At 45.6% G+C, this 24993-nt stretch overlaps 1 protein-coding gene across 2 annotated transcripts in view; it reads left to right on the forward strand.

The window, feature by feature from the left end:
• Nucleotides 1-24993, forward strand: part of APLP1 (amyloid beta precursor like protein 1) — a gene marked incomplete at its 3' end in the record, with an annotated part of 47584 nt that overhangs the window by 12716 nt on the left and 9875 nt on the right. The window contains 11 exon segments of one of the 2 annotated variants that reach the window (XM_060275705.1): nucleotides 520-632; nucleotides 3858-4036; nucleotides 4380-4636; nucleotides 6066-6196; nucleotides 7291-7365; nucleotides 8263-8421; nucleotides 13457-13585; nucleotides 13704-13803; nucleotides 15634-15780; nucleotides 24249-24272; nucleotides 24438-24505. In XM_060275705.1, coding sequence (XP_060131688.1) covers nucleotides 520-632; nucleotides 3858-4036; nucleotides 4380-4636; nucleotides 6066-6196; nucleotides 7291-7365; nucleotides 8263-8421; nucleotides 13457-13585; nucleotides 13704-13803; nucleotides 15634-15780; nucleotides 24249-24272; nucleotides 24438-24505 — 1382 coding nt within the window. 2 annotated transcript variants of the gene reach the window in all.

The following is a 24993-nucleotide window of genomic DNA, read 5'->3' on the forward strand; positions in this document are numbered from 1 at the left end:
GCAATGTAGGGATCTTTTATCCAACATGAGGTTTGAACCCATGGACCTGAGATTAAGAGTCCCATGCTCTGCCAACACCAGCCTTTCCCAACCTTGGATCCCTAGATGTTTTTGGACTTGCAGCACCCATCATCGCTTACCATTGCCCATGCTGGCTGGGACGGATGAGAGTAGTAGTCCAAAACATATGGGGGCACCAGGTTGGAGAAGGTTGGGTTAGAAAGATTGCAGGTTCGATCCCCATAAGCGACAGCTGCATATTCCTGCATTGCGGGGATTTGGACTAGGTGGCCCTCAGGGTCCCTTCCAACTCTACAACTTTATCATTCTTGGGAAGACTCAGGTTTAAATCCCCAGTTAACCAACACAGTGAGCTTCACGACTTTGGATCTGTCACTCTCACTCTCTCTCTCCAACCCACCTACCTCGCAGGGTTGTGGTTCTTTCAAGGATGGGTGGGATTTTTAAAATTTAAAATGTCATAAATTGTAACGCTGTCTCCTCCTGTTCCTTTTCCAGTGGGTGAGTTTGTGAGCGAAGCTCTCCTCGTGCCCGACAAGTGCAAATTCCTGCACCAAGAAAAAATGGATTCGTGTGAGACCTACTTATATTGGCACAGCGTGGCCAAAGAGGTGAGCAGCTGGGAGCACCTTAGTGAAGGGAAAGTAGCAGATAGTTTAAAGCAAGGGTGGGAAACCTTCTTTTTTCCAGTTGTGGATCACATTCCTGCCTTCTTTTTTCCAGTTGTGGATCACATTCCCTCAGGAGCAATTTGCCAGCCTCCCCTTTCCTCTCTCTCTTTTCCCCACTGCTGAGTGGGCTGCCTTGGGAAGGGCAGATCACTCTTGCCCAAGGTCTCAGTTGATGGTTTGTAGAAAACTCCCCCTTCCAACGCTCTGCCCATTTTAGCATATCCTCTGCCTGCCCTCTTTCCCTTTCTCCAGGGACTTGAAAACAATCCAGGGCCTGCAGGTTTCCTACCCCTGCTTTAAGGCAAGCACTGCTGAAGGTGAAGAGGCTGTCAAGACTCTTTAAAACAGTCTTTTCCCAAACTCGGGTCTCCGGTTGTTGTTGTTTTTGGACTACAATTCCCATCATCCCTGACCACTGGGCCTGCTAGCTAGGGATGGAGGGAGTTGTAGTCCAAAAACAGCTGGCGGTCCCAGTTTGGGAAACACTGCTTTAAGGGATGTTAAGAGAGTGTTTGTGCCGCAGTTACAGGCTGGTTTTTTGTAACCCTCACCGCTTCCTCCCAAAGTAGGATGCTAGCAGTGATAACTTTTAACCTCCCAAGTTTCCTATTAAATGTCCCTGGAGGATGACCGTGAGATAATGCAACCTACGATTAATTTCCGGGTCCAATTCAAAGTGCTGGTTTTGACCTATAAAGCCTTAAACGGCTCAGGACCGCAATACCTCAAGGACCGCCTCTTCCCATATGAACCTATCCAGACCCTGAGATCATCTTCTGAGGCCCTTCTTCGTGTGCCTCCTCCTCGAGAGGTCAGAAGGGTGGCAACATGAGAACAGGCCTTCTCTGCAGTGGCTCCCTGTCTGTGGAATGCTCTCCCCAGGGAAATTCGCCTGGCGCCTTCACTATACATCTTTAGACGCCAGGCAAAAACATTCCTCTTCAACCAGGCCTTTGCCTGACCTGACATCCTATACCCTTTTTAAAATGCTGGCTCTTTTCAGGTGGTGGGTAATCTGGTTTTTGTTTTGATTTTATGTACGTGATTTTTCATGTGAGACCTTCGGATATAGGACGGCATAGAAATTAAATAAATAAATAATACTGTACATCATGTCAAGCAAGTCATTTTTACCGCTGACTTTCTTTTGGGGCTGGGGAGCAGAGGAAACATGGAAGTTCCTGCAGAGCTAGGCAGCTGTTGTGTTGTGTGTGAGTGGAGGGGGACACAGAGGGAATGTGGGTGCCTGAGATTGTGAGTCTGTGTGTCAGATAAGTGATAAAGGGGAGAGTTTGTGTGAACTGGGGGCATTTGTGAATGGGGGGACGAGGGAGATAGTAGTCCTGGCCAGGTCTGGATCCTACCCACTAACACGTGGTCCCTGGGCGCAAAAAGGCTGCCCACTCCTGGTATGGTATAAGTTTTTTTGGGGGGGGGGGTGCAATTTCACAGTAGGACAGAAGAAAGCTATGGAATTTAGCTTCCTTTTTTAAAAATAGTGTGGGGTTTTTTTGCTGCTTTTTAATTTCAAGTTACAAAACATAGCCATACAAGGAATACAGAGCTTAGTAGGCATACAGAAAAGAAAGAAAAAATAGGAGCTGATGGTTGTAGTTTTACATGTTCCAAAAAAGGCAGCCAAATGAAAGTGTCACTCCATAAGGTTCCATAAATTGATGGAGGGTGAAAACTCTCTCTGGTTCTCTTAACCAAGTCAATAAAAGGATACCATGTCATTTAGAAGGTGTGAGTCTTTCCCTCTGCCCCAAGGTGGATATTCCTTTTGTGAACTAGTTAATTTGTCCATAAGCACAATGACCAATACTTGTGAAATCCAGGCTTCGAAAAGATATGCATTTAAAGTTTCCCCCCGTTTTGCAGTCACTAATCTTACTGCAGTTAATAAATGGAGGATGAGGTCTTTATTGGTTATGCTCTTAATCTGAGGAGTAAAATTAGATAGGAGGACTTCCTAAGAACATAGGTTTCCTTTTTAAAAAAAGTTTTTAGACCTCATGAGTACAAAGATAATGTTTGGCACGGTGCAATCAGTGCCTGCCAAAATCTCAGAAACAAGAATGGCTACTGGATAAGGCTTCCAGCTGAGGGATGAGGTTTCAGGTCCCTGTGTTATTTCTTCTTTGCCCTGCCCCACTCTGGAGTAGCAGAAAATGGGATAAATTAGGAAAACCAGTTTTGCAGTGTATAATATATCATGCACAATAGGAGAAATCATGTAGATGTCATGTGTTTAATTTGCAAAAGGTCTACGAGATTTGTTTGGTATTCCTCGTAACAGAGTTTTGAGATACTTTGATGCAGAATTTAAATTTTCTTTTAAATGTAAAGTTCACCAACCTCACAGTGAGAATTGGTTGCATTCAAACATAATTGCAAAGCATGAATTGGTACTATGTCTGTCTTTTTATGCCAGTTTACAAACCATGTTCTGTGAAAGTCTGCCAAATACAGGTGAAACTCGTGAAATTAGAATATCGTCAAAGGGTGCATTTATTTCAATAACGCATTTTTTAAAAAAAATTACAAATGTTTTCTTTTGGAAATTCCACAGTAATAAAACAAATAGTTACAATAATACAAAAATAAACATCACTATTACATTTCATTAATTACACTCCATTTATAATTGACCCGCCTAACGACAAATAATTACAATTACAACAAATAAAGGCTTGACATATCTTGCTTTGCATGTCATGCATCTATCTCATATATTGGTTTCACCTTTTAAGTTGCATTACTGAAATAAATGCACTTTTCGACGATCTTCTAATTTTCTGAGTTTCACCTGTAAGAATATCCAAACCATGAACTGGGGGTGGTGGTTTGCAAACCATGGTTTGAACTAACCACGGTTTGCTGCAGCATCTGAAGTCACAAAACCACAGTTAGGGTCATTGTTCTGCCTTAAAAGAGGCTGCTGCCCCATGGTGAGAGGTGTGACGGTGTGTGTTGAGCAGATGGAAAAATGAAAGGAGACAAGTGGCTGTGAACCATGGCTTGCTTGCTGTACATCTTGAAGCTCAAACCATAGCACAGGTTCAAAGCACAATGGCTAGTGCAAATCATGCTTTGGTGTGATGTCTGAACGGAGCCAATGAGTGACTTAGCAGCATTCTGACATTGTTCATCTCCCATTCCCAGGCCTGCAGCGGTGAGGAGTTGGAGCTTCACAGCTATGGCATGCTGTTGCCCTGTGGGGCAGACCGCTTCCGTGGGGTTGAATATGTGTGCTGCCCTGCACGCCCCACAGCTCTCAGGCTGGAACAAGCCACTGAGGCACCCCAGATCCTTGCCCATCTGAGAGAGGAGGCCCTGCACAGGTGAGCAAACGACCCCAAACTGCACTTGCCACTCGCCCCTTAATGTTGATGGTGTGCAGTATGGGACGCTTTGGAGGTTAAGAGGATCCATGTTGGGGAAATTGCAATATATTCCCCGCCCCCCACAAAATAACCAGAATTTATTTGAATTCAGGTTTTTAATTCTGCAAAATTCAAGGCCCTATTTGCTTCCACCCAGGTGGCATTCACACTGCTTAAGATGTTCTGCAAGGTGTTACCCACACAGTTCCCCCCTTGCCAGAAAGACCCCCCCCCCAAAATGCACACTCTTCCCTTTAAGTATCTATTGTGGAGTCTCCTGACTGGATGGTTCTTTCTTCAGCAACAAGGTTCCGACAGGACGCATCCCGACAGAGGAAGAGAGCCTGGAAATGGAGGAGGAAGGGGACCTGGATGAAGATGAAGAGGTGGAGGAGGATGAGGACGACGAGGAGGAGAGCCCTGGAGATAGTGCCCCTGACCCCGATCCTTTCCCTGCTGCCTGGGATGACTATTTTGTGGAACCGGGTTACTATGACGACAGCATCACCCAGACTACCATCACGACCACCACGCAGACCACTGAAGAGGATATCAAAGGTAAGCTCTGGAGGACAGGACAGGGCTAGCATCTGGAGCTGGGATGGTGAAGCTGTGGACCACCAGATGTTGTTGGGATCCAACTCCCATCAGCCCCTGTGAGTGTGGCCAATAGACGGGGATGATGGGAGTTGTAGTCCAACAGCATCCGAAGGGCTACAGGTTCCCCACCTGCTCTTCCTCACTTGCCTGTTCTAGAAGTAGCAGGAGGGAGGAGAAGGAGCTCCATCCTCCTCCATCCTTTCCCTCACCTTTCTGGGAGACCCTGTTGATCTGTCTTATAAAAAGCAACGATGAGAGAGGCCTACTGAGGACGCTTATCTCAAGAAATGGAACCCGAACCTAGCTGTACTTTGTTTTTCTGAGAGCGGGTGAAGTCAGTGTTCCCATTCAGGGCACTTCTGAAGGACGAAGTTCATGGAATCCCTGCTTTAGATGTTAGCACATGAAAGGAGGGGCGCATGGAGCCAGCAACCAGCTACAAGGGGTGGTGGGACGAGAATGCTCAGCTGCTTCTCCTGGTCACGTCTCCTCCTCGTCCTCCTCACAATGGGGCGCCTGTTCTAGAGGCAGCTCGGAACCTGGCTCTTCCTGGCACAAAGGGGCAGACTCAGTGAGCCACTACGCCCCTCAGCCGACACAGCTCAGGGGGGGGGCACAAGGGGGCACTCCCACCTCAGTCTGTGAGGAGCCAAGGGGAGCTGAGAATTCAGCGGGTTTTTTTTGTCCTGTACAGTTTTTGTAAGAGGTGGGGTTTGATTCCATTTGATGTATTGTTTAGATTTTCATTCAAATGGATCTCAAAGCGGCTTACAAACAGTAAGAAACATTAACATAATAGAACATCACAAATACAGGCACGAACATTTTAGGCACGTCCAATACAGGCGCAACCGCGCATGTGTACATCATACTGAACCTGGAAGTGACCCAAAAAAGTCACAAAAAAGGGTAGAATGGGGAAGGGGCGGAATGAGGTGTTTGCAGGCTTTTTCAACATTGTTTGAAATATATGCGATTTCATTTAAATGCAGTGCCTTGGAACGTAACCCCTTCATAAATTGCAAGTTGTCTGTACAGCATAAATCATATAAAATAATGAACAAATAATCTATAAAACAGCTACAATCTACAAAACACTATTAATGAAACAGCAACTGAAAAATAGGCGGGGGGTGGGCCCGTTATGCCATGTGAGGCTATTTTACAGCCTTTGCCAACATGGCGTCCTCCAGAGGTCATTGGACTATGACTCCCATCACGCTGGGGCTGATGGGAGCTGGAGTTCAAAGGCATCTAGAAGGTTGGAGAAGGGTGTGTATTGATGCCTCGCCTGAGTGGGGAGCCCCCTGTCCTGTGGGGCATGCTTTGTGTGGGTGGGAGGGCCGAGGCATGGCGCCTTGTGTAATGCACTTCCCTGTGTTTGCAGTGGCTCCCACTCCTCGCCCCACTGATGGAGTGGACGTTTATTTCGAAATGCCCGGAGATGGGAACGAACACGCCAACTTCCTGCGTGCCAAGATGGACTTGGAGGAACGGCGCATGAGACAGATCAACGAGGTGATTGGGGGGCAGCTCTAGAGCAACTGTCATCCCAAGTGAGGGGTGTCCTTGGTGAAACACACTTCCCTTTGCTGAAATTGTGAGCGTCTTCAATGCACTGGTAGCCTGCTTCACAACTTGGCCTGACCATTAGGTCCAGTCGTGACCGACTCTGGGGTTGCGGCGCTCATCTCGCTCTATTGGCCGAGGGAGCCGGCATACAGCTTCCAAGTCATGTGGCCAGCATGACAAAGCCACTTCTGGTGAACCAGAGCAGCACACGAAAACCCCATTTACCTTCCCGCTGGAGCGGTACCTATTTATCTACTTGCACCTTGAGGTGCTTTCGAACTGCTAGGTTGGCAGGAGCAGGGACCGAGCAACGGGAGCTCACCCCGTCATGGGGATTCTAACCGCAACCTTCTGATCGGCAAGCCCTAGGCTCTGTGGTTTAACCCACAGCGCCACCCGCGTCCCTTGTTTCACAACTTAGAAGGCACAATTTGTCCTCGTCGCATTAGATGATAAATTTGCATGTGTGGATTTGATCACAATCGCTCAGAGGCACATCTTGGTGAATAGGCTTTGATGTTGTAAATTTCCCCCCATGAATAAGACAAACCAAGTGTTAACACAATGCCTGTCATGCAGGCCAGCTTTACGAGTGAAGATGAGCTGATTGTTTTGTTTTGGCTGCTGAGTGGATAGGAGAGAGTCTGTGGCAGGGGCTGTAAACAGTCACCAGGGACACCTGCCCATAATTCCTTCTCTAAATGTTGAATTTGCTCTATACCAGGGATGTCCAACTGATCGATCGCCATCTACCAGTTGATCGCGGGGTGTTCCTGGTCAATCCCGGTCGATTGTGGGACCCTGAGCTCCCCCTTCCCCCAAAAAAATCTCTTGGAAGTTGGATGTGCCTGCTCTCTATGAAACAGCAATATCCAATATATAAAATGCATGCCTTCAAGCCTGACAGGCGATACTGAAGGTGTAGGGTGAGAGGACACAATAGGAACTGCATCATGGGGTCAGGGTTTGTGCCAGGAAGAGACGTGGGCCTTTTTGTGGGAGCATCGTCCGCACCTCATCGCTTTGTTTCAATTCAACAGGTGATGAAGGAGTGGGCCGAGGCAGACAACCAAGCAAAAAACCTGCCCAAGACGGATCGTCAGGCACTCAATGAGGTAACAAAGGACCTTTTCAGTGATGGCCCCACAGCTATGAAACACTTTACCTACCAAAGTGTGAATGGAGCCTTTGATTGAGACTTTTTAATAGGCTTAAAAAAAAAAACCACACACCTATCCCAGCTTACTTTTTCCTAGGTGTTTTTCTTTAATAATGGTGCTGGTTTGGAAATTGTTTTATATCTTGGACAGATTGTTTTTATGCTTTTAAATGCTTTTGGGGGGTATTTTTCATGCCAGTATTAAAAATGCCAGCTGCGCTGGGGATTTGTTGAAAGGGTAGGATACAAATTCCCAAAATAATAAAAACGTGTTTAAAATAACATGTTTTTAATTTTCTTTCATTGCTGCTTTTGGCTGCTTTTGTAATTTTTACATTTTTGAATGCTGGCTTTGGAATGTCTAGATATATTTTTATTTTGAAATGGCGTCATTTCTCCTCCCCCCCTCCCCCCCCCCCCGTTCCCAGACTGCTATTTTGTGGAAGAAAGCATATGAATGAACTTCATGTTTTGTCTGTGTAGATGTATTTACTGGGGGACTCCATCAGTCCAACCCCTCCTATAACCTTTACAAAAACCCCACACTAACCCATGGGGAATCTTTTTTGCTTCTGCCCCCACCCCATGGGCCAATTTTGACAAGTGAGCATAGCTACCTGCACGTCAGTCGCACCATGCAATTGTTATTTCACATGATTGACGGGCGGCTTGCTCCTCCCACCCACCCAAAACTCAACGTCAGGTGTTAAAGGGGGCAGCGTGGGAGAGCTTGTACATCTGCTCAACTTCAGCGGTGCTGTGCAGCACCAGGTGTTCAGAGACCATCACCCTTTGGCCCCAGCAGATACATTTAACTTCATGACCATCTTGCCTTCTCTCTTGGCTGACCCAGCACTTCCAGTCCATCCTTCAGACGCTGGAGGAGCAGGTGTCTCGAGAGCGACAGCGGCTGGTCGAGACTCACTTGGCCCGTGTGGTGGCCCTGCTCAACGATAATCGACGGGCAGCACTAGAGAGCTACCTGACTGCTGTGCAGACTGATAATCCCCAGGTAAGGAAAAGCATATAGAGGAGGGAGGGGATGAGTTGGGTGGGAAGCTGCTCAGGAATGCTGTTCTTTACCTTTACCTTTACCTGGTTGGATGCCATTGCCTCCTTCGAATGGAACCACTCTTTGGGGTTTTTTTGCATCTCTTTGGTTTTGTTAAATTAGTTTTTGTTTTGTTTTTTTAATTTTCATTCTTTTATTTATATTTTATACATTTATTTACATTGTATACATTCTTATTTATTTAAAAAATTGTTTTTGACAAAGTCATAATCATAAATAAATAAGAATAAAAATATGCACCCCACCCACCGAGACCATTCCACTGTAACTATCCAACCTCCCAGAATATCAACAACTCTTGCGATGGTTTGACCCCTTTCCGTTTTAACAGTACAAGTTCTACAAACGCCCTCCATATCTCCTCAAAATCATTTGTCCTGCGTATTCCCCATCTTACCTTAACGGCACATTTTAATTTATCGTTAATAGCTATACCCATACACCTCTTTATACCATTCTTCATTCTTCCATTTTATGTTCTGCTTGCCCCTTCCACTTCCTGGCTATAATAATTCGTGCAGCTGTCAATGAATTTGTGAGCAAGTCCTTCATAGCCGTTAAATTAGTTTTTAACAATAAGATAATTGTTGCTTTCGTTTGTAAGCCACTTTAAGCAGCTCCCTTTTGTAGGGGAAAGTATGAGGGTTTTTAAAAAATAAATTATGCATTAACTTGTCCTTTTCTAGTTCAAACTCTTTCTTCTCCCCTATTATTATCACCCCCTCTGTTAAAGATCTTTTTGTTTTTCCTTGGAGACCTTATTACCCAGACTACCTTGCACTCTGCACTGACTACAAATCTGGGCATGTTAATATACAGGACACATTTGTCCAGCACGTGCCCAGTCTCATGTAGATGCACGTGAATGCTTCACATTGCACATGGATGTGCCACTGCATGTATGTGTGCATTTAAATGTAACTGACTGCACATGACATGCTTACATGGGTAAGTGCTTTACACTCATCACCTGTAAGAATCAGCCTTTATAATTCAAGTTCTCTGTGTGCTTGAACTCTGTGAACTCTGGTATTGGGGAAGAATCCTGCACATATCACAGAGCAGCAAAGCGGCAAAAGTATTAGGCAGCAATCTTAGAGACATTTTAAAAGAGAGTAAGCTCTATTGAACGCTTTGGGACTTACCATCAAGCAAACATGCCTAGAATTTCTCTGTTTAGCCCAGAACATCCAGTTCAACTCTCCACACAGCCATGAATCTCACTGGATGACTTTGAGTCTTTATTCATTGTGTCTCAGCCTAAGCTCTACCTCACAGGGTTGTTGTGAGAATAACATGGGGAAAGCGGACCGTGTTTGCGGCCCTGATCTCCTTAAAGCAAGGGCTGAGCAAAAAATGAAATGAAAGATTTGGGTTTGGGTCAGTTTCTGGTAGAACTCCTGAGAATCTCTAATAAACATTTTAAGCAAGAAAGCATTTTTTTCCTACCCGGCAAAGGCTGAGAATATGAGTTTTTGAAACCCGTATGGGCAATGCAAAGCTAAATTTCTGAAACCAGAATTCCAGTGCGCTAAAAGTTATCCATTCTGAAGGAAATCAGCCCTGAGTGCTCACTAGAAGGACAGATCCTGAAGCTGAGGCTCCAATACTTTGGCCACCTCATGAGAAGAGAAGACTCCCTGGAAAAGGCCCTGATGCTGGGAAAGATGGAGGGCACAAGGAGAAGGGGACGACAGAGGACGAGATGGTTGGACAGTGTTCTCAAAGCTACGAACATGAGTTTGACCAAACTGCGGGAGGCAGTGCAAGACAGGCGTGCCTGGCGTGCTCTGGTCCATGGGGTCACGAAGAGTCGGACACGACTAAACGACTAAACAACAACAACAAAAGTTATGGCCGTTTGCTACATTTCCATTGCAGGCTGACTTTTCGACTTCTTGTAAACAAAAAAATAAGCAAAAGGGAGGAAGGTACAAGAGATCTCCCCTCTCCACTCCCTTTATCTATCTGTCGTCTTTCCTTGCAAGCTCCTTTCCTGTTTATCTCCTTTGTCTCCTCTGTGCTTTCTGCTTCTTCTTCTGCCTGGTACAGCCTCTTCCCTGCTATTCATCAAGCTGTTTCAGGGCCAGCTTAACTGAAGGCAAACGTAGTGGCAGCCCGGGGTGTCGGTAATCCAGAGGTGTCTTCCTCAGCAACCCCCAAGAGGGGAAAAATCTCTGCTAACCTGCAGTTTTGGGGAGGCAGCGCAGAGGCACTCCTTGGCATGGCTGATATCCCTTCGTTCCAGAAAAGAGGATCAGGGGCCTTTTCCTGCCTATTCCAGGGCACATTTGCAAAGTCATTAAAGATTAGAATAAGGAAACAATTTTCTGTTCAGATTTTGGTCACCTGATGTGCTAAGCAGCAGAGCAAGAGCGCTGGGGCAGAATTAGAACTCACGACAAACTTTGGGACAGCATGGAGGGCAGGCTGAGAACAGATGGAGGCTGGCAGGATGTACTGAACCAGAATATGCTGCCCTAGATGCACTGTTTTCTTCCCTGTCCTGGACTCCTTGGGGAGGAAGGGCAGGATATAAATCCAATAAATAATAATGATAATGGCAATAATTGTCCAGAGTGCCAAGCCCTCCGGTCAGAGGACTGTGTCACTCCTGTGGCCTCCGCAACAGGCCTCTAGTTGTGAATGGAGAACAGTAGCAAGCACGTTGTCGAGTGTCATGAATGCACAATAAAGCAACTGTTTGTTTATTGCATTTGCTGCGCAGGGAAAGAGATGGAAACGAAGGTTGATCTGGGAGGATAACAGACAAGCACACCCTGCCTGCACATTTCTAGGGGACGGGTGAGGGAAGTTAGAACGGTTAGCCTGGAATAACCTATGGAGCGTGCAGGTGCCAAGAAGAGAAAGATGCTCGTCCCTGTCATCCTGTGTCTTGTAATAAAAGCAGTGCGAGGCGAATGTGTTCCAAGCAATACAGATCAAAACCATGCAAAGCGAAGCGCTGGGTATTGTGCGCCTCCGTTGGGTGCTTGGAAATGGACAGGATACGAGGAGGAAGGGGAAGCAGGACGCAGAAAAGTTGCATGGAAGCTGTCGCAGAATTGTCGGGTTGAAAGGGGCCATGAGGGTCATCTGGTCCAACCCCCTGCAATGCAGAACATCTTTTGCCCAACGCAGGGCTCGAACCCACAACCCTGGGTTTAAGAGTCTCCTGCTCTGCCGACTCAGCTATCCTGGCTGGTTAAGTTAAAGATGATGTTGGTAGCATGCTTGGGAGTGGACACATCTAACATCAGAAGGAGAGCCGGCTGAATCGGGCCAATAGCTCATCTAGTCTCGCATCCTGTTCCCATGTACCTATGGGAAGCCTGTACATGAGCAGAGCATTCTGCCTCTGACAGTGGAGACCAAACATAGCAATCGTGGCTGGTAGCCATCAATCTAATTTTCCTTTTACAGGGGGAAACTGCTGCAGGGGCCCCCTGTCCAGTTCAGGCCTGTGCCATGGGAGGAGGGAGGTTAATCCTTCTCCTAAACAATTTTTTTGTTTGAAACCCCTTCCCTGTTTGGCCCCAAAGCTTCCTTTGCAATGTTGAGGGGTGATTTTCAGCAGGGAAACGGAGGAGATGATGTCACCCTGTCCTCCTATGCTGTGGTTCTAAAACCTGGATCAGGCCCCCCCCTCCACAGCTCTCTTTTCCGACGGAAGGGGCACAACTTGCTTCTAAGCATTGCTGGTTGGAAACAATTGTCCACGACTTCACAAAGCAGGTGTGGGCCTTCATTTAGGAAAAGACTCAGGGAAAACCTTTAACCCGACCACACTTAAATGCACTTGCCACTCACAATAGCCCATTTGTGTGCAATGTTAGGGCAACAGCGAGTTTGTTCCTGGGGAGGTGCACCACTAGTGTGCTAGCAGGGCCATGACAAGGGGCTAATTCAGGGAGCCACAGGGGAATGTGGCAAGCTCACACTAGTCAGGCTTTCACTGTGGCCCTGTGGCCTGTGTCTGGTGTAGGTTAACCCAGGAAGAGGTGGGAAGGGGGCCATGCAGGTTGTTCAGATGAAGGGTCAGGAGACGGTTTAAAAGTACCTTTTCCAAAAAAAAAAACCCAGAGTCCTTTTTGTTGGGAATAATTCAGACGAAAATTTCCAGGTGTCAAAAGAGGTTATTTATGTATGCCACTACTGCGGCTCATGTTTTGTTAGCTCAAAAATGGAAAATGAGCAAGGTCCCGACTAAAGAAGAATGGAAACTTAAGCTGATGGAATATGAGCAGCTTACGGACTTATTGTTGCTTAGTTGTTTAGTCTTGTCCGACTCTTTGTGACCCCATGGACCAGAGCACGCCAGGCACGCCTGTCTTTCACTGCCTCCCGCAGTTTGGTCAGACTCATGTTAGTAGGAATGGAATACTGAATGGGTTAGTTTATATAAAATAGGCAGGGATTTATGTTCTGCAAAATGAACCATTGAAAGAGAAGAAGGGAAGTCGTTGATATTTTAAGGGTGTTTAAATGAATATTCTTAAATGTAAAACAGAAAATTTAATAAAAATGAAACAAAGAAAAAAGGAGAGGGTTAGCCAGTGGTCATAGAAATGCAGGAAGTGGCCTTATACTGAGTCAAACCAGACTAGATCAAAAGCTGGCAGTGGTTGTCCCAAGATTTAAAGCTGGAGACATTCCCAGCTTGAAGATGCTGGGAATTGAACTTGGGACCTTCTGCATGCAAAGCAGATGCTCTACCACTGAGCTATGTCCCCTCCACCCACTTATTTGTTTCAGTGAGCTCAGGCCATTGGTTGGTCTAGCTCAATAATGCCTACACTGGCTGGCAGTGGGTCTATAAGGTTTCAGGCAGAGAGTTTTCCCCCAGCCCTACCTGGAGACGCCGGGGATTGAACTTGGGACCTTCTGCATGCAAAGCAGATGTTCTACCGCTGAGCTACACCTGCACCTGCCTAACTTGTTTTGTTTTTTGTTTTGTCCTCTCCCTTTGACCCAGCCGGACCGCGTCCTGTTAGCCCTGAAGAGATACGTGCGGGCAGAGCAGAAGGACCAGCGCCACACCCTCCGACATTACCAGCACGTGGCAGCTGCTGATCCCGAGAAGGCTGAGCAAATGAAATTCCAGGTCTGGTTTCCATCCTTCCTCTTCTTCTTCTTCTTTCTCCTCCTGCTCTTGGGTCCCTGCACTCACACCTTCTTGGCCGAGGGGAGCAATAATAAACCCGGGCTGCTGTCGTCCCCAGGTCTACACCCACCTGCATGTCATTGAAGAACGGATGAACCAGAGTCTGGCGCTGCTCTACAAGAACCCTCAGCTTGCCCAAGAGCTTCGAGGAGACATTGGTAGGTCTAGATGAGATGGACCCAAAGGTCTGACCTGGTAGGAGAGGGCTTCCTAGATATTGCTTTCAGGGGTATGTCGTAGAGCTACTCCTCTCCTTATCCCAGCTGTCCATACCATAAGATCTTTAAGATGAGGCCCTTATGCACAGCCATCTGTCCCGTGAAGTTCATTCAGAGACCCTTCTTTCTGATGGCGCCGTATCTGTGGAGGTGAAGGGCCGTGGCTCAGTGCTAGGGCATCTGCTTTGCACCCAGAAGGTCCCAGGTTCAGCCCCGTGACATCTGCAGACGAATGCCTCATCTCTGAAATGCTGCAAAAACTGCCTGCCAGTGTCAGGCTCCAGGGACTTGTCTCCCCCACCCCACCCCACTTTGGCAGTAGATACAGCAGAACAAGCAAAAGGATTCTCTTACCAGTTAGAGATTTTAATGAGCACAGCGAGAGAACAAAGAATCCATTCCTAGGAATGAAGGTGCTCCCAATTAAGGGTTCCCCCGCTTCCCCCTTAGTCACCCACATCAGTTCCATGTCTTGCAACCTGATCTCGCAACCACTGTGCTTTCTGTGCTGCCACCTTATCTGCTCTCCTTGACCTTGGGCTGAGCGGATGGATGCTTTCCAGCGAAAGTGAGTCTGTTAACTCTCTCTCTCCCAGTTCTTCTCCTAGCTGTTCACCACTCAGTTCTTCCCAACTTCTGCCTTCTGAACTATGTCCCTCTGCAAGCCACTGTTCCAAATCTATACTGTCCCACTGCTCCTGGGAAGATTCAGGGTCCTGACTAAGAGCAGGGGGAGGGGGAGGCTCCCACCATTCCTCCTCAGTGCAACCCTCCTCAGCACGGTCCCTGACAGCCAGTAGGCGATACTGAACTCAATAGACTCAGTAAAAGGCAATTTCCCATGTGCCTATTTTGGAGAAGGGCCAAAGCCCAGTAGAAGAAGATCTGCATTGCATGTGGAAGGTCCCAGGGTCAGGCCTTATGTCTCCGGATAGAGTAGGCAATGTCCTCATTCTGAAACCCTTGGGAGCTGCTTCCAGTTAGCAGAGACAATATTGAATTAGGTGGCCTAATGGTCCAACTCAGTTTAAGGCAGCTGTCTATATAGTCCTAATGCCCTCCCTTGAGGGATAAAAACTGCCCAGCAGTATTATAATCATCTCTATGTCGGTTCAAAAAGTCTGTTTCAAAAAGTCCCAAGTTTTTGGAATTTTATTAGTAGACAGGCTATTCTGCTTGCTTTTTAAATATACTATATTTCCCCCTCTATAAGATACCCCCATGTATAAGACGCCACCTATTTTGGGGGGCTCCAATTTAAGAAAATGGGGGGAAATCTATCTGTGTATAAGACGCCCCCAAATTTTGGACATTATTTTTTAGTAAAAAAAAAAACCTAGTCTTATACATGGAAAAATACGGTATATATATTTACCTTTGTCTTTGGTTGTTATGTATGCTGATGTGCTCCTTAATTATACAGCATTCATTTTTATTTATATTTGCTTTTGTATACCATCTTGGTGTAGATGAAGGGTGGTCTAAATGCATTTTTTTAAAAAAAATTAAAGGGAAATTCTGCAAAATGCTGGGTGTCCTCTTTGAGTGAAGGGTTAGATTTGCCAAGCAAGCACGGAGAGGATCCCATAGGGATGGCTTTTAATAATAATAATAATAATAATAATAATAATAATAATAATAGGGAGGAGGAGGAGGTGGTGGTGGTTTGGGGAAAACGGTTGCAACACACATAATTGCAGGAGGGTAGGAGTGGAGTCGGCTGAAGTTCAGGGCAACTCTCTGACCCATTTCTCTGTAATGCTCTCCTAGAGGAGCTGCTGCGCTCAGAACGGGTGACCACCAACGAGCTGCTCACCACCTCCATCTCAGAGACACGCACCACTGAGGAATTCCTGCCCATGGACAGTAGTGAGGACTTGGTTTCTGAGAGCCATTCGTACCCACGTGATGGAGAAGGTGAGTTCAGGATGCCTTTGAAAGAGACGGTGCTTTGCTTAGCAAAGATGACCAGCGCACTCCTCAAGTCATGACTCTCCCTGGAGCATCGTAGTGGCCCAGTACAAAAGGAGCCGATTCACAGGAGATCTTGTTTTTATTTTAAAATATGTTTAGGCTACTTACTATTCAGGGAATTGCAAAACAGTTCATGCCATAAAGATATGCGTTAAAAACATTTCAAAAAAAATGATACAGGCATATAGGATTGAGGAATCCTGCATTAATCATCAGGAACTGCCTGAACGATGGGCAGGGATGGAGGAGAAACTTGGTTCTGTTTGAGTTTTAATGTGAACCTACCCAATTTGGATTTTTCAAGTTACAGGTAGGTAGCCGTGTTGGTCTGAGTCGAAGCAAAAAAATAAAAAAATTCCTTCAGTAGCACCTTAAAGACCAACTAAGTTTATATTTTGGTATGAGCTTTCGTGTGCATGCACACTTCTTCAGATACACTAGAAACAGAAGTGGATTTTTCAAAAACATAGCTTTCCTTAGAAATTCTCACTTCTAATTCTGCTTGTTTGTTCCCTCTCGTGAGTGAAATTGGTAGGACTAGCTTTTTGGTGCATAGATGTTTGGGGAAGACATATCCACTGGGGAAACTAAGGTGCTTCGAGGGTGTTGCTATTTGCAGGTGTGATTCAGTCAATGCAGAGCAAATTCAGGTTGTATGATTATAGTTGATTAGGAAGCCTTAATCTTGCTTCTCCCCCCCAAAAAACCAGACTTCTTGCAGTAAGGAAAGTGACGGTGAAATGCACTGAAGATTGTGGTTTGCCAATTGCTTGATGCAACGTCATCTAACCTCCCTGCGATCCAATCAGAACAAATATTCAGTAGACAGCATCTAATCTCTCCAGAAAGAAATCACGATGGATGCTCAATAAAGCCTTATCTAGAACTGGCTCTGTTGACTTCAGGATTAGATTTCTTGGCACTGTTTTCAATTTAGCCAAATTCTCACTTATTTTTGTATTATATTTTATGTTGCTTTGATTTTCTTTCCTTTAAAAAAACACAACGCAACTATTAACCAATCATCATACGTGTGCACGAAAAGCAGGCTGTCTGGAGAGGCATACAGGTTTAAAAATCAAGAGAGATAGAGATGAACGAGAGAGAAATAAGAGAGACAGAGTGAAAAGAATCCAGCCACATAGAAGAGAAATAATGAGAGAAGCCACCAAAGCAAACAGCAGCAGTCTGGAGACAGAAAAGAACAGATAGCAGACACATTCCAGATGTAAAAATGGCTGGCTTGGTGACTGATTGTATCTGAGGATCAAAGGATAATGAGGAGTGCTGAGATTGCATGCTTGGGCAGAAGGATGGATGGTGAGATGATCAAAGTCCACAGAGATGCAGACTATGAAAGAAATGAAGAAAGAAAATATCTTAAATTTGATGGAGAAAGGCCATAGCTCAGTAGTTCCTTGGTGTGTCTGGTTAAAAAGGATCTAAGAGCCGATGGTGGGACAGACCTTTGCTGGAGACATTGGAGAGCCACTCAGACAAGGCTGAGATAGATGAATAAATATTCTGACATGGATTAAAGCAGTTTCCTATGGGCTATTCTTAACCTTTTAAAAACTCAACTTTTAGACCCGGAACTCATGCCCCATATGAATGGGTTGAGTGATACAGCCGAGTGAGAGGTTTGTGGATGGGTTGTTGCTCATTATTTGACTCTTGTTGCAATTTGACACTTTGGTTCAGTGCTCTGTTTCCATCATCTGACGCTTTATCAGTATGGTCAGTTTTGCTTCACTGTTGAGAATGACCATATTTGTTGAAATTCCATTTATCTCCCATTTTTAAGGAGCTCCGAAAGGATCTCTCCCGGCAGGGCGAATGGGCATTAAAACAGCTAATGCAATTCAACGCAAGCAAAAAGATGCAAAAAGATGCATCTTCACGTCTATGTTTATAAGGTCTGAACTAGCTAGCGGTGACTGGCCAAGAAGGAGGTTTTGGGATTATTATGGTGGATAGCTCAATGAAAATGTCTATCCAGTCTGCAGCAGCTGTGAAAAATATGAATTCCATTTTGATGACCATTAAGAATATAAATTAGGAAAGGAATCGAAAAGCAAAACTGCCAATATAATAATGTCATCATAAAAAATCTATGGTGCGACCACATTTGGAATACTGTGTGCCGTTCTAGTTACCGTGCCTGAATACAGTACAATATTGTAGAGCTGTAAAACGTTGAGGAAAAGGCAATTAAAAATGATCAAGGGGCTGGAGCAACGCTCTCTTGAGAAAAGGTTACGGTGTTAGGAGCTTTTAGTTTCAGGCGGGGTGGGAGAAAGTGAGTAAGGGAGAATATTATGTAAAGAAAAAGGATAGAGATATGTTTTCCACCCTCTCTCATAATACTAAAAGCCAGGGTCTTTCAATGAAGCTGAATGTTTGAAGATTCAGGGCAGATGAAAGAAAGTGCTTATTCACACAGCACATAGTTAATGGCCACAAGCCTGGGGTGGCTTTGAAAGAGGGTTAGGCAAATTCTTGGAAGACAGAACTATCATTGGCTACTAGTCAATTTTATGTAGTTGTTATTAGTGTAGAAAGCCCTGAAGTGTCGGAACCCACACGCTTGAAAGAGTGCCTCTCCCAATACTTACATATTTGTGGGAGGGGCTCTGCTTGTGATTCCGCCAATGGACCCTGCCTTTGGTGTAGCAATGTGTGGCAGGGCCTTCTTTGTGGCTGCCCCTATTGCAAAATTGCCTCCTGGTGGAGATCCAATTGAGCCCCACCCTGATTTCAGATGGGCAGCAGTTTAAGACCTACCGGTATCTATTTGTCTGGGCCTTTGGTGTATAATCAGATGGGAGGTTGAGTGTCCAGTTGTTTGCTTTCTGCTGTATTGCATCTAATGATTTAATCTTTCTGTGTTGTTTTGATGCTGATTTTATCTGTATGATTATTGTTAGACCACCTGGGCTCCTTCTGGAAGTAGGATGGGATATAAGAATAATAAATAAAGAAGTGAAAATAATAATTTTGGAGGGCATATGGCTCTGGATACCAGTAACTGGGGGGCACAAGTGGATAGATTGCTATCGGACTCGGGTTCGGCTTTCAGACTTCCCAGAGGCATCTGGGTGGCCACTGTGAGAACAGGATGCTGGACTGTTTAGGGATAGCTCAGTTGGTTAAAGCATGGTGCTGATAACGTCAAGGTTGCAGGTTCAATCCCTGCATGGGCCAGCTGCATATTCCTGCATTGTATGGGGTTGGACTAGATGATCCTCGGGGTCCCTTCCAACTCTACAATTATACAATTTTATGACTATATGGATCTTGTTCTCTTATGTTCACAAACCCAATCCTGATCAGGCCTCCCTACAGCAAAAATTTAAACCAGTGTTTTCCAAACTTAGGTCTCCAGTTGTTTTTGGACTACAACTCCCATCATCCCCAGCTAGCAGGACCAGTGGTCAGGGATGATGGGAATTGTAGTCCAAAAACAGCTGGAGACCCAAGTTTGGAAAACACTGATTTAAACAATACAGTGGTAAGACTCAGAACATTGAATGTGTTTCCTCGTTTAATGGCATCGTCTAGTTCAGGCTTCCTCAACCTCAGCCCTCCAGATGTTTTTGGCCTACAACTCCCATGATCCCTAGCTAGCAGGACCAGTGGTCAGGGGTGCTGGGAACTGTAGTCTCAAAACATCTGGAGGGCCGAGGTTGAGGAAGCCTTGTCTAGTTGGACCCTGTGAGAGAGCAGCATAACCAAAGCTGAGCTGGGATTTGAACTTGCATCTCAATGGCCAGTCTAGATACGGAGCAGAATGAAGTGTTGGAATCAACTGCAGCGAGGCATCACACCCTTTTGAGTGCTCCCCTATGTTAAAAGCTCCCCGCAAACAGAGAATGAGCTCAGCAGACAGCCAGGCTAGAGCTCCACTGCTCTGCTTTGCTACTTGCTGAGTGTGTAACATGAGGAAGCATTCCAAAGCAGTATCCCCCACCTGTAGTCTGAAGAGGTTGCAGTTCCAAGACTTTTTTCCCCAGATCCTAAGCAATGACATCATCTTCTGGAGCACGGGGGGGGGGGTGTAACTGATGGACTTTGTTCTTGCTCTGGCAAGTGAATGAGGTGGTAGCGAGACTTTCATGTTTGCTTGTGACAGATTAGCATAGAGGAAGTCGGGAAATGAGGGGAAATAACCAGAGGCTGGGTACTTCGTTCCTTTTTCTTTTGATAGGGTTCCTTTTTCGTGCCTTCAGTTTTTGAATAGCAACATTTCTTTGCTTGATTGCTATTATTTCTAATTTAAAAACTTAAAGGTTGCTCTTCAGTTGGCTGAAGGTATCTGTGTGTTTTTAGAAGTTGAACCTAGGCAATGAGAAGGTCAATGGAGCTACTCCCAGGAAACAAAGCATAGGATTGCAGTGGTGTTGATCTTAATAAACTGTGGTTGAGTTAATGTGCTGCTGTGCGTTCCCATAATAATGCCTGCAGTTTTGGACTTCACTTGGAGTGTGTCTATAGGGGCCCTTGCACTTCAGAATGTATCACTTTACCGCTGCTCCTGTTGCGTATGGACCCAGCATGGGTCCAAACACCAGCAGTCATCGAAATCATTCCAGTTCTTAGCAGAGAATTCTGTTGGCCGCTTTTGCAGATGCCCACCTGTTCAGCCCATGGCATCTCCAATAAAAAGCACCCAAGTGGCTGGTGATGGGGAAGACCCTTTGCTTGAGACTTTGGAGGGCCATTGTCAGTACTCTTCCATTTGAGGAAGGGCCCCATTGGCTCAGTGGTAGAGAATCTGCCTTGCCTTGCAGAAGCTCCCAGGTTCAATCCCCAGCATCTCCAGGCAGGGCTGGGACAGACTCTTCTGTGAAATCCTGAAGAGCCCTGCCAGTCAGTGTGGACAGTACTGATCTAGATGGACCAGTGGTCTGGCTTCGTGTAAGGTAACTTCCTTTGTGCAGGACTAGATGAGGAAACAGCAGGCCTGGCAAAAGGCAATTCTCTGTGCCTGTCTTCTGCAATCTGCAAGCCTCATTGGAAGGCCCTAGGTTTCAGGAAGAGACTTATTTAACTGAAGCCCTTTCTGCTTGGGCAACCACAAAGGATGTGAAAATCTGTCCGTTTCAGTTTCTCTCTGCTACTAATTTTTCCCATCTTAAATTAAGTTTATTAAATTTTTGCATCAGTTTGTGAATCTTTTTTAACTCCTCATGAAAATGCATCAACATATTAGTGTGCACTTCTGCTAATATACCCATTTTTGCAAGTGATTTTCCCCATCATAGAATTGTAGAGTCGGAAGGGACCTTGAGGGTCAACTGATCCAACCCCCTGCAATGCAGGAATCTTTTGCCCAAGGTGGGGCTCAAACCCACGACCCTGAGATTAAGAGTCCCACGCTCCATCGTCTTTGCATGTTTTGTGTGTTATTTTGCAGTAACAGATGCATTTTATGTACAATTTCTCCTAATTTACACATTTTGGGGGTGTGCAGATTTTGAAAGATAGCTGTTGTTTTGCAAAAGCCTGGTGCAGATAGTCTCTCTTCCAATGCAAACTGAACTGGATTTCTCACCTCCCTCCCCTCGCCATTGCTAGCAGCAGTATGATCTGGACCTGTTTAACATCAGTTATCCTGTGGTGATAACCTAAGATATATTGCAGGCAGAAATTTTGTGGTCTAAGGGGAATTTGTTGGGGGGAGCCAAAACCCAGCCGCGTACAGGGGATATTTTACTCAGTTTCTCACAAAGCAGCGATACAGCCCACCAGCTTTTAAAACAGAGATTGCCTAATGGGGTTAGAGTTGTTTGGTTGCACTGCTGCTCATGAGCGATTAGGTAAAATACGGTACCTACGTGCTTTTTTTGTTGTTCTGTCTCCACAAGCAAAAGGTCTGACTTCTGTCTAATGAAAGCAGAACGTTCTAGGGAAGGGGATATCTTTAGAGGAGGTCAGACCCCCCAGGAGCACTCCTTTGGCTATAATCTTATAATAACCCTTTGGTTCGTGTCAACCGTTCAGTTTGCTCCTATGAGTTCAAAGCATGAATGGTAAAAATAATAATGCTCTCTGGGGTGTGCAACTTGCCTCTCGCTTCATCCTAGATTAATAAGAGATTCTGTAGCACAACAGCAACGATGCCATCTCCTCTGGTATGCAGAGTTAGGTGGAGGAAACTGCACATTTCCCTAGAGGAAAACAGCAGCCTATGAATGAACTAAGATAAAAGAGGGTAGCTCTGGAAGAGCAGACTGATGCAGTGATCTTCTTATGCTGGATGGCTGCTACACCAGAACGGTCACCTCCGTCATGTGAATGGTGCTCCAAAGAGGCAAAGTCGACAGCGTGCAACAACAGCTGTAGGAATGAAAGCGAACAGAGCAACAGGGACAGCCAGCATTGCCAGGAACTCCTGCTGCTACCTATTCATCATTGCATTATGCACTGACGGTGCCTTGAGGCTACCTGCACGTAGAAGGGGCCAATCGGAATGTGCAGAAGAGCAAATTGCTAGGCTGAGGCTTCCTTACCCTGTCCCAGGCACCCTCATGCTCTCGGTCATTGGCATGGCGTCCACATTTATGGCCCTAGCCACTTGGGGGGGTGGAGGCAGTGAAGTCATTGTGACAATAGTTCTGTGTCCAGCGGGGAGTGTCGCATCAGAACCACGTCTCCAGTTCTGCTGCATGTATCCTGCAAGGAACCACGAGCCGTGTCCCCTTTCACTTTCTTGTCCCCATTCATGGGTCCACGAATGTGAGGAGACACATAAGCTGTTGGGAGAGTGAACCTTCCCCATATTTGTTTTTGTCTCCCTGCTTGCCACCAACTGCAGTTTTTACTTTCTTCAGATGGTGTCTAAATGATGATACCTCGTGATGGGGAGGGGGCAGTGGCCGGGCACCTGCTTGGCATGTCCTTGTTCTCTGGTGTGCAGAAAGTGGACAGAGATTTTCTTGCTCACTGCAACTTGGAGTCTCAACAAATCTAAACAAAGTCCTTCCTGGTTCAACTAGCTTTTAAGTAGTCATATTTCCTGGTCTGCATCTTTATTAGAATGGTTTTTGTAAGTTCTAATTGTTTTATATTTTGTGCATTTGCTGCCCAGGGCTCCTTCAGGAGGAAGGGTGGGATATACATTTTATTAATAATAATAGTAATAATGGCAGTAGCAGTAATAATAAAATGTTGTCAGGACTGACAAACTACTTCTCCCAGCACATAGTTCAACTGCATCATTCATCACCACAAGGTATAGCGATGGCCACCAAACTTGGGCAGCTTCCCATGGAGGTTAGACAAATTCATGGGGAATGAAGCTATCAATGTCAGCTAGCTATGATGCCTGGGTACTACCTCCAATATGCCTCTGAACACCGGTCTCTGGAGATCACGAGTGGGAGAGGTCTCTTGAACCTGTGTCCTGCATCTGGGCTTCCTGTATGCTGGACTAGATGGGCCTTTGGTCTAATCCAGCAGCACTCCTTTTATGTTCTTAACTTTCTTTTTCTGGCATGCCTTGTTTCAATGGCTTTCAAACATTTTTTGCCTGTAGAAGGAATTCTTTCTTCCACTGATGTGTTTGCCTAAGGAAGAGCCCCTTAAATATCAGTTGTGGAACTCTTGTTCAGTATAGAAGGTTCTGGAACATCTTCTTGCTATTGCCATGGGTGCAATAGACCACACACTCAGAACTCACCCAATGCTCTCCTACAAGAGAGGAAGTGATAACCAAAGCATCTTTCAGGGAAGCTTTTCTGCCATTGCTGGTCTTCTCTTTGAGGGGACCCCCAGATTAGGGGTGAGGTAGGCAAACTTATCTAATTCACACTTCCTGAAACAATATGCAGACTGAAACGCAGACATCCTTTCACATGTGAAAGTTTCTGAATTTTGTAGTGCAGTTCTCCAGCCGAGTAATGTGTACAAAAATTCACATACTAGGGTAAAGTGTGCAAAAAAGTGCACATTTTAAAGAAAATAACATACAAAAATGCATTGTTTAAAAAAAGAAACCACTTTGCTTTAATGTGTATGTTACAAACATCGCATACAAAAATCTGTGAGGAGAAATCTGCAACAAAATGCTGGCGAATTTTCCTGAGGACCTTTTAAAAAGAGATTTGCAAATTGATATGGAAAGGTGCAGAGCTGAATTTAAGATTTGAAAAATGGGGAATTGAGGGAAACCAAAACAGATAGGTTAGCGCCTGCCCCTAACCCAACCACTAATGATACCATGTTCAGTGAATCCGCAGTGCTCCTTCAAACACAGCTTGAAAACCAGTTGCCCTACTTGCTAGCTTTGCCTTCTGCTATCTCAACACCCTTGGCCTCAAACTTGTCTTCTTCTTTTTCCTTTTTCTGTTCTTTTCTTTCTTTATGCTATGCTTAATCTCTCCTCCTGCTGCTCTGTGGGGAACGGGCAGATTCTGAACAAGCGGACAAGAAAGGTGAGTGCCCCACTCCCATAAACAACACCACCTCCTTGTAAGTTTTGGTGGTGTGGGGGGAGAAGAGTTTTGGGTCATTTGTTGTCCAAAATAACTCGGTGCCAGAGTAAATGGTGATACCTGAGGCGCTTAATGACTTGAGACCTCTGTTCCTCTGTCCCACAGCTTCAGGGCTGGCAGAATATGACTATCCAACCAGTGACAAGGCCTTGCTGTACGAATATGAGCGCAAGGTAAGCTGGATGTTTATTTAGCATTCATTGTTTTTATTAATATTTACAGCCTTCCTGTACGCCAAGCAGCTCAAGGTGATGGGCATGATTCCCCTACCACAACTCCCATATCAGCCCCACAATAACCCTGTGAGATATTCTGAGACCCGCTCCATCTTTAAAGCACATCCCACCCACCCAAGAATTCTGGGTACTGCAGTTTCTTAAGGGTTGTGGATCATTATAACTCTGTGAAGAGTCAACTACAGTGCCCAGAATTCTTTGAGGGAAAGCGTGCTTGAATTTGCTTTAAAGGTATAGTGTGTACACAGCCTGAGAGACATACTTTTTGGCTCAAGGTCAACCAGTGAGTTGAATGGGGTTTTGAGCTTGAGTCTCCTCAGTCCTAGCCTGACACCCTGTCTAGGCCCCACAACTCTCTCGCTATCATTTTATCTTCTTAGTTTTATTAGCTGTGTGAGTAAGTGTGGCTGGTTGCTTTCAAAATC

Source organism: Zootoca vivipara, chromosome 6, assembly GCF_963506605.1.
Source record: "Zootoca vivipara chromosome 6, rZooViv1.1, whole genome shotgun sequence".
NCBI lineage: Eukaryota > Metazoa > Chordata > Lepidosauria > Squamata > Lacertidae > Zootoca > Zootoca vivipara.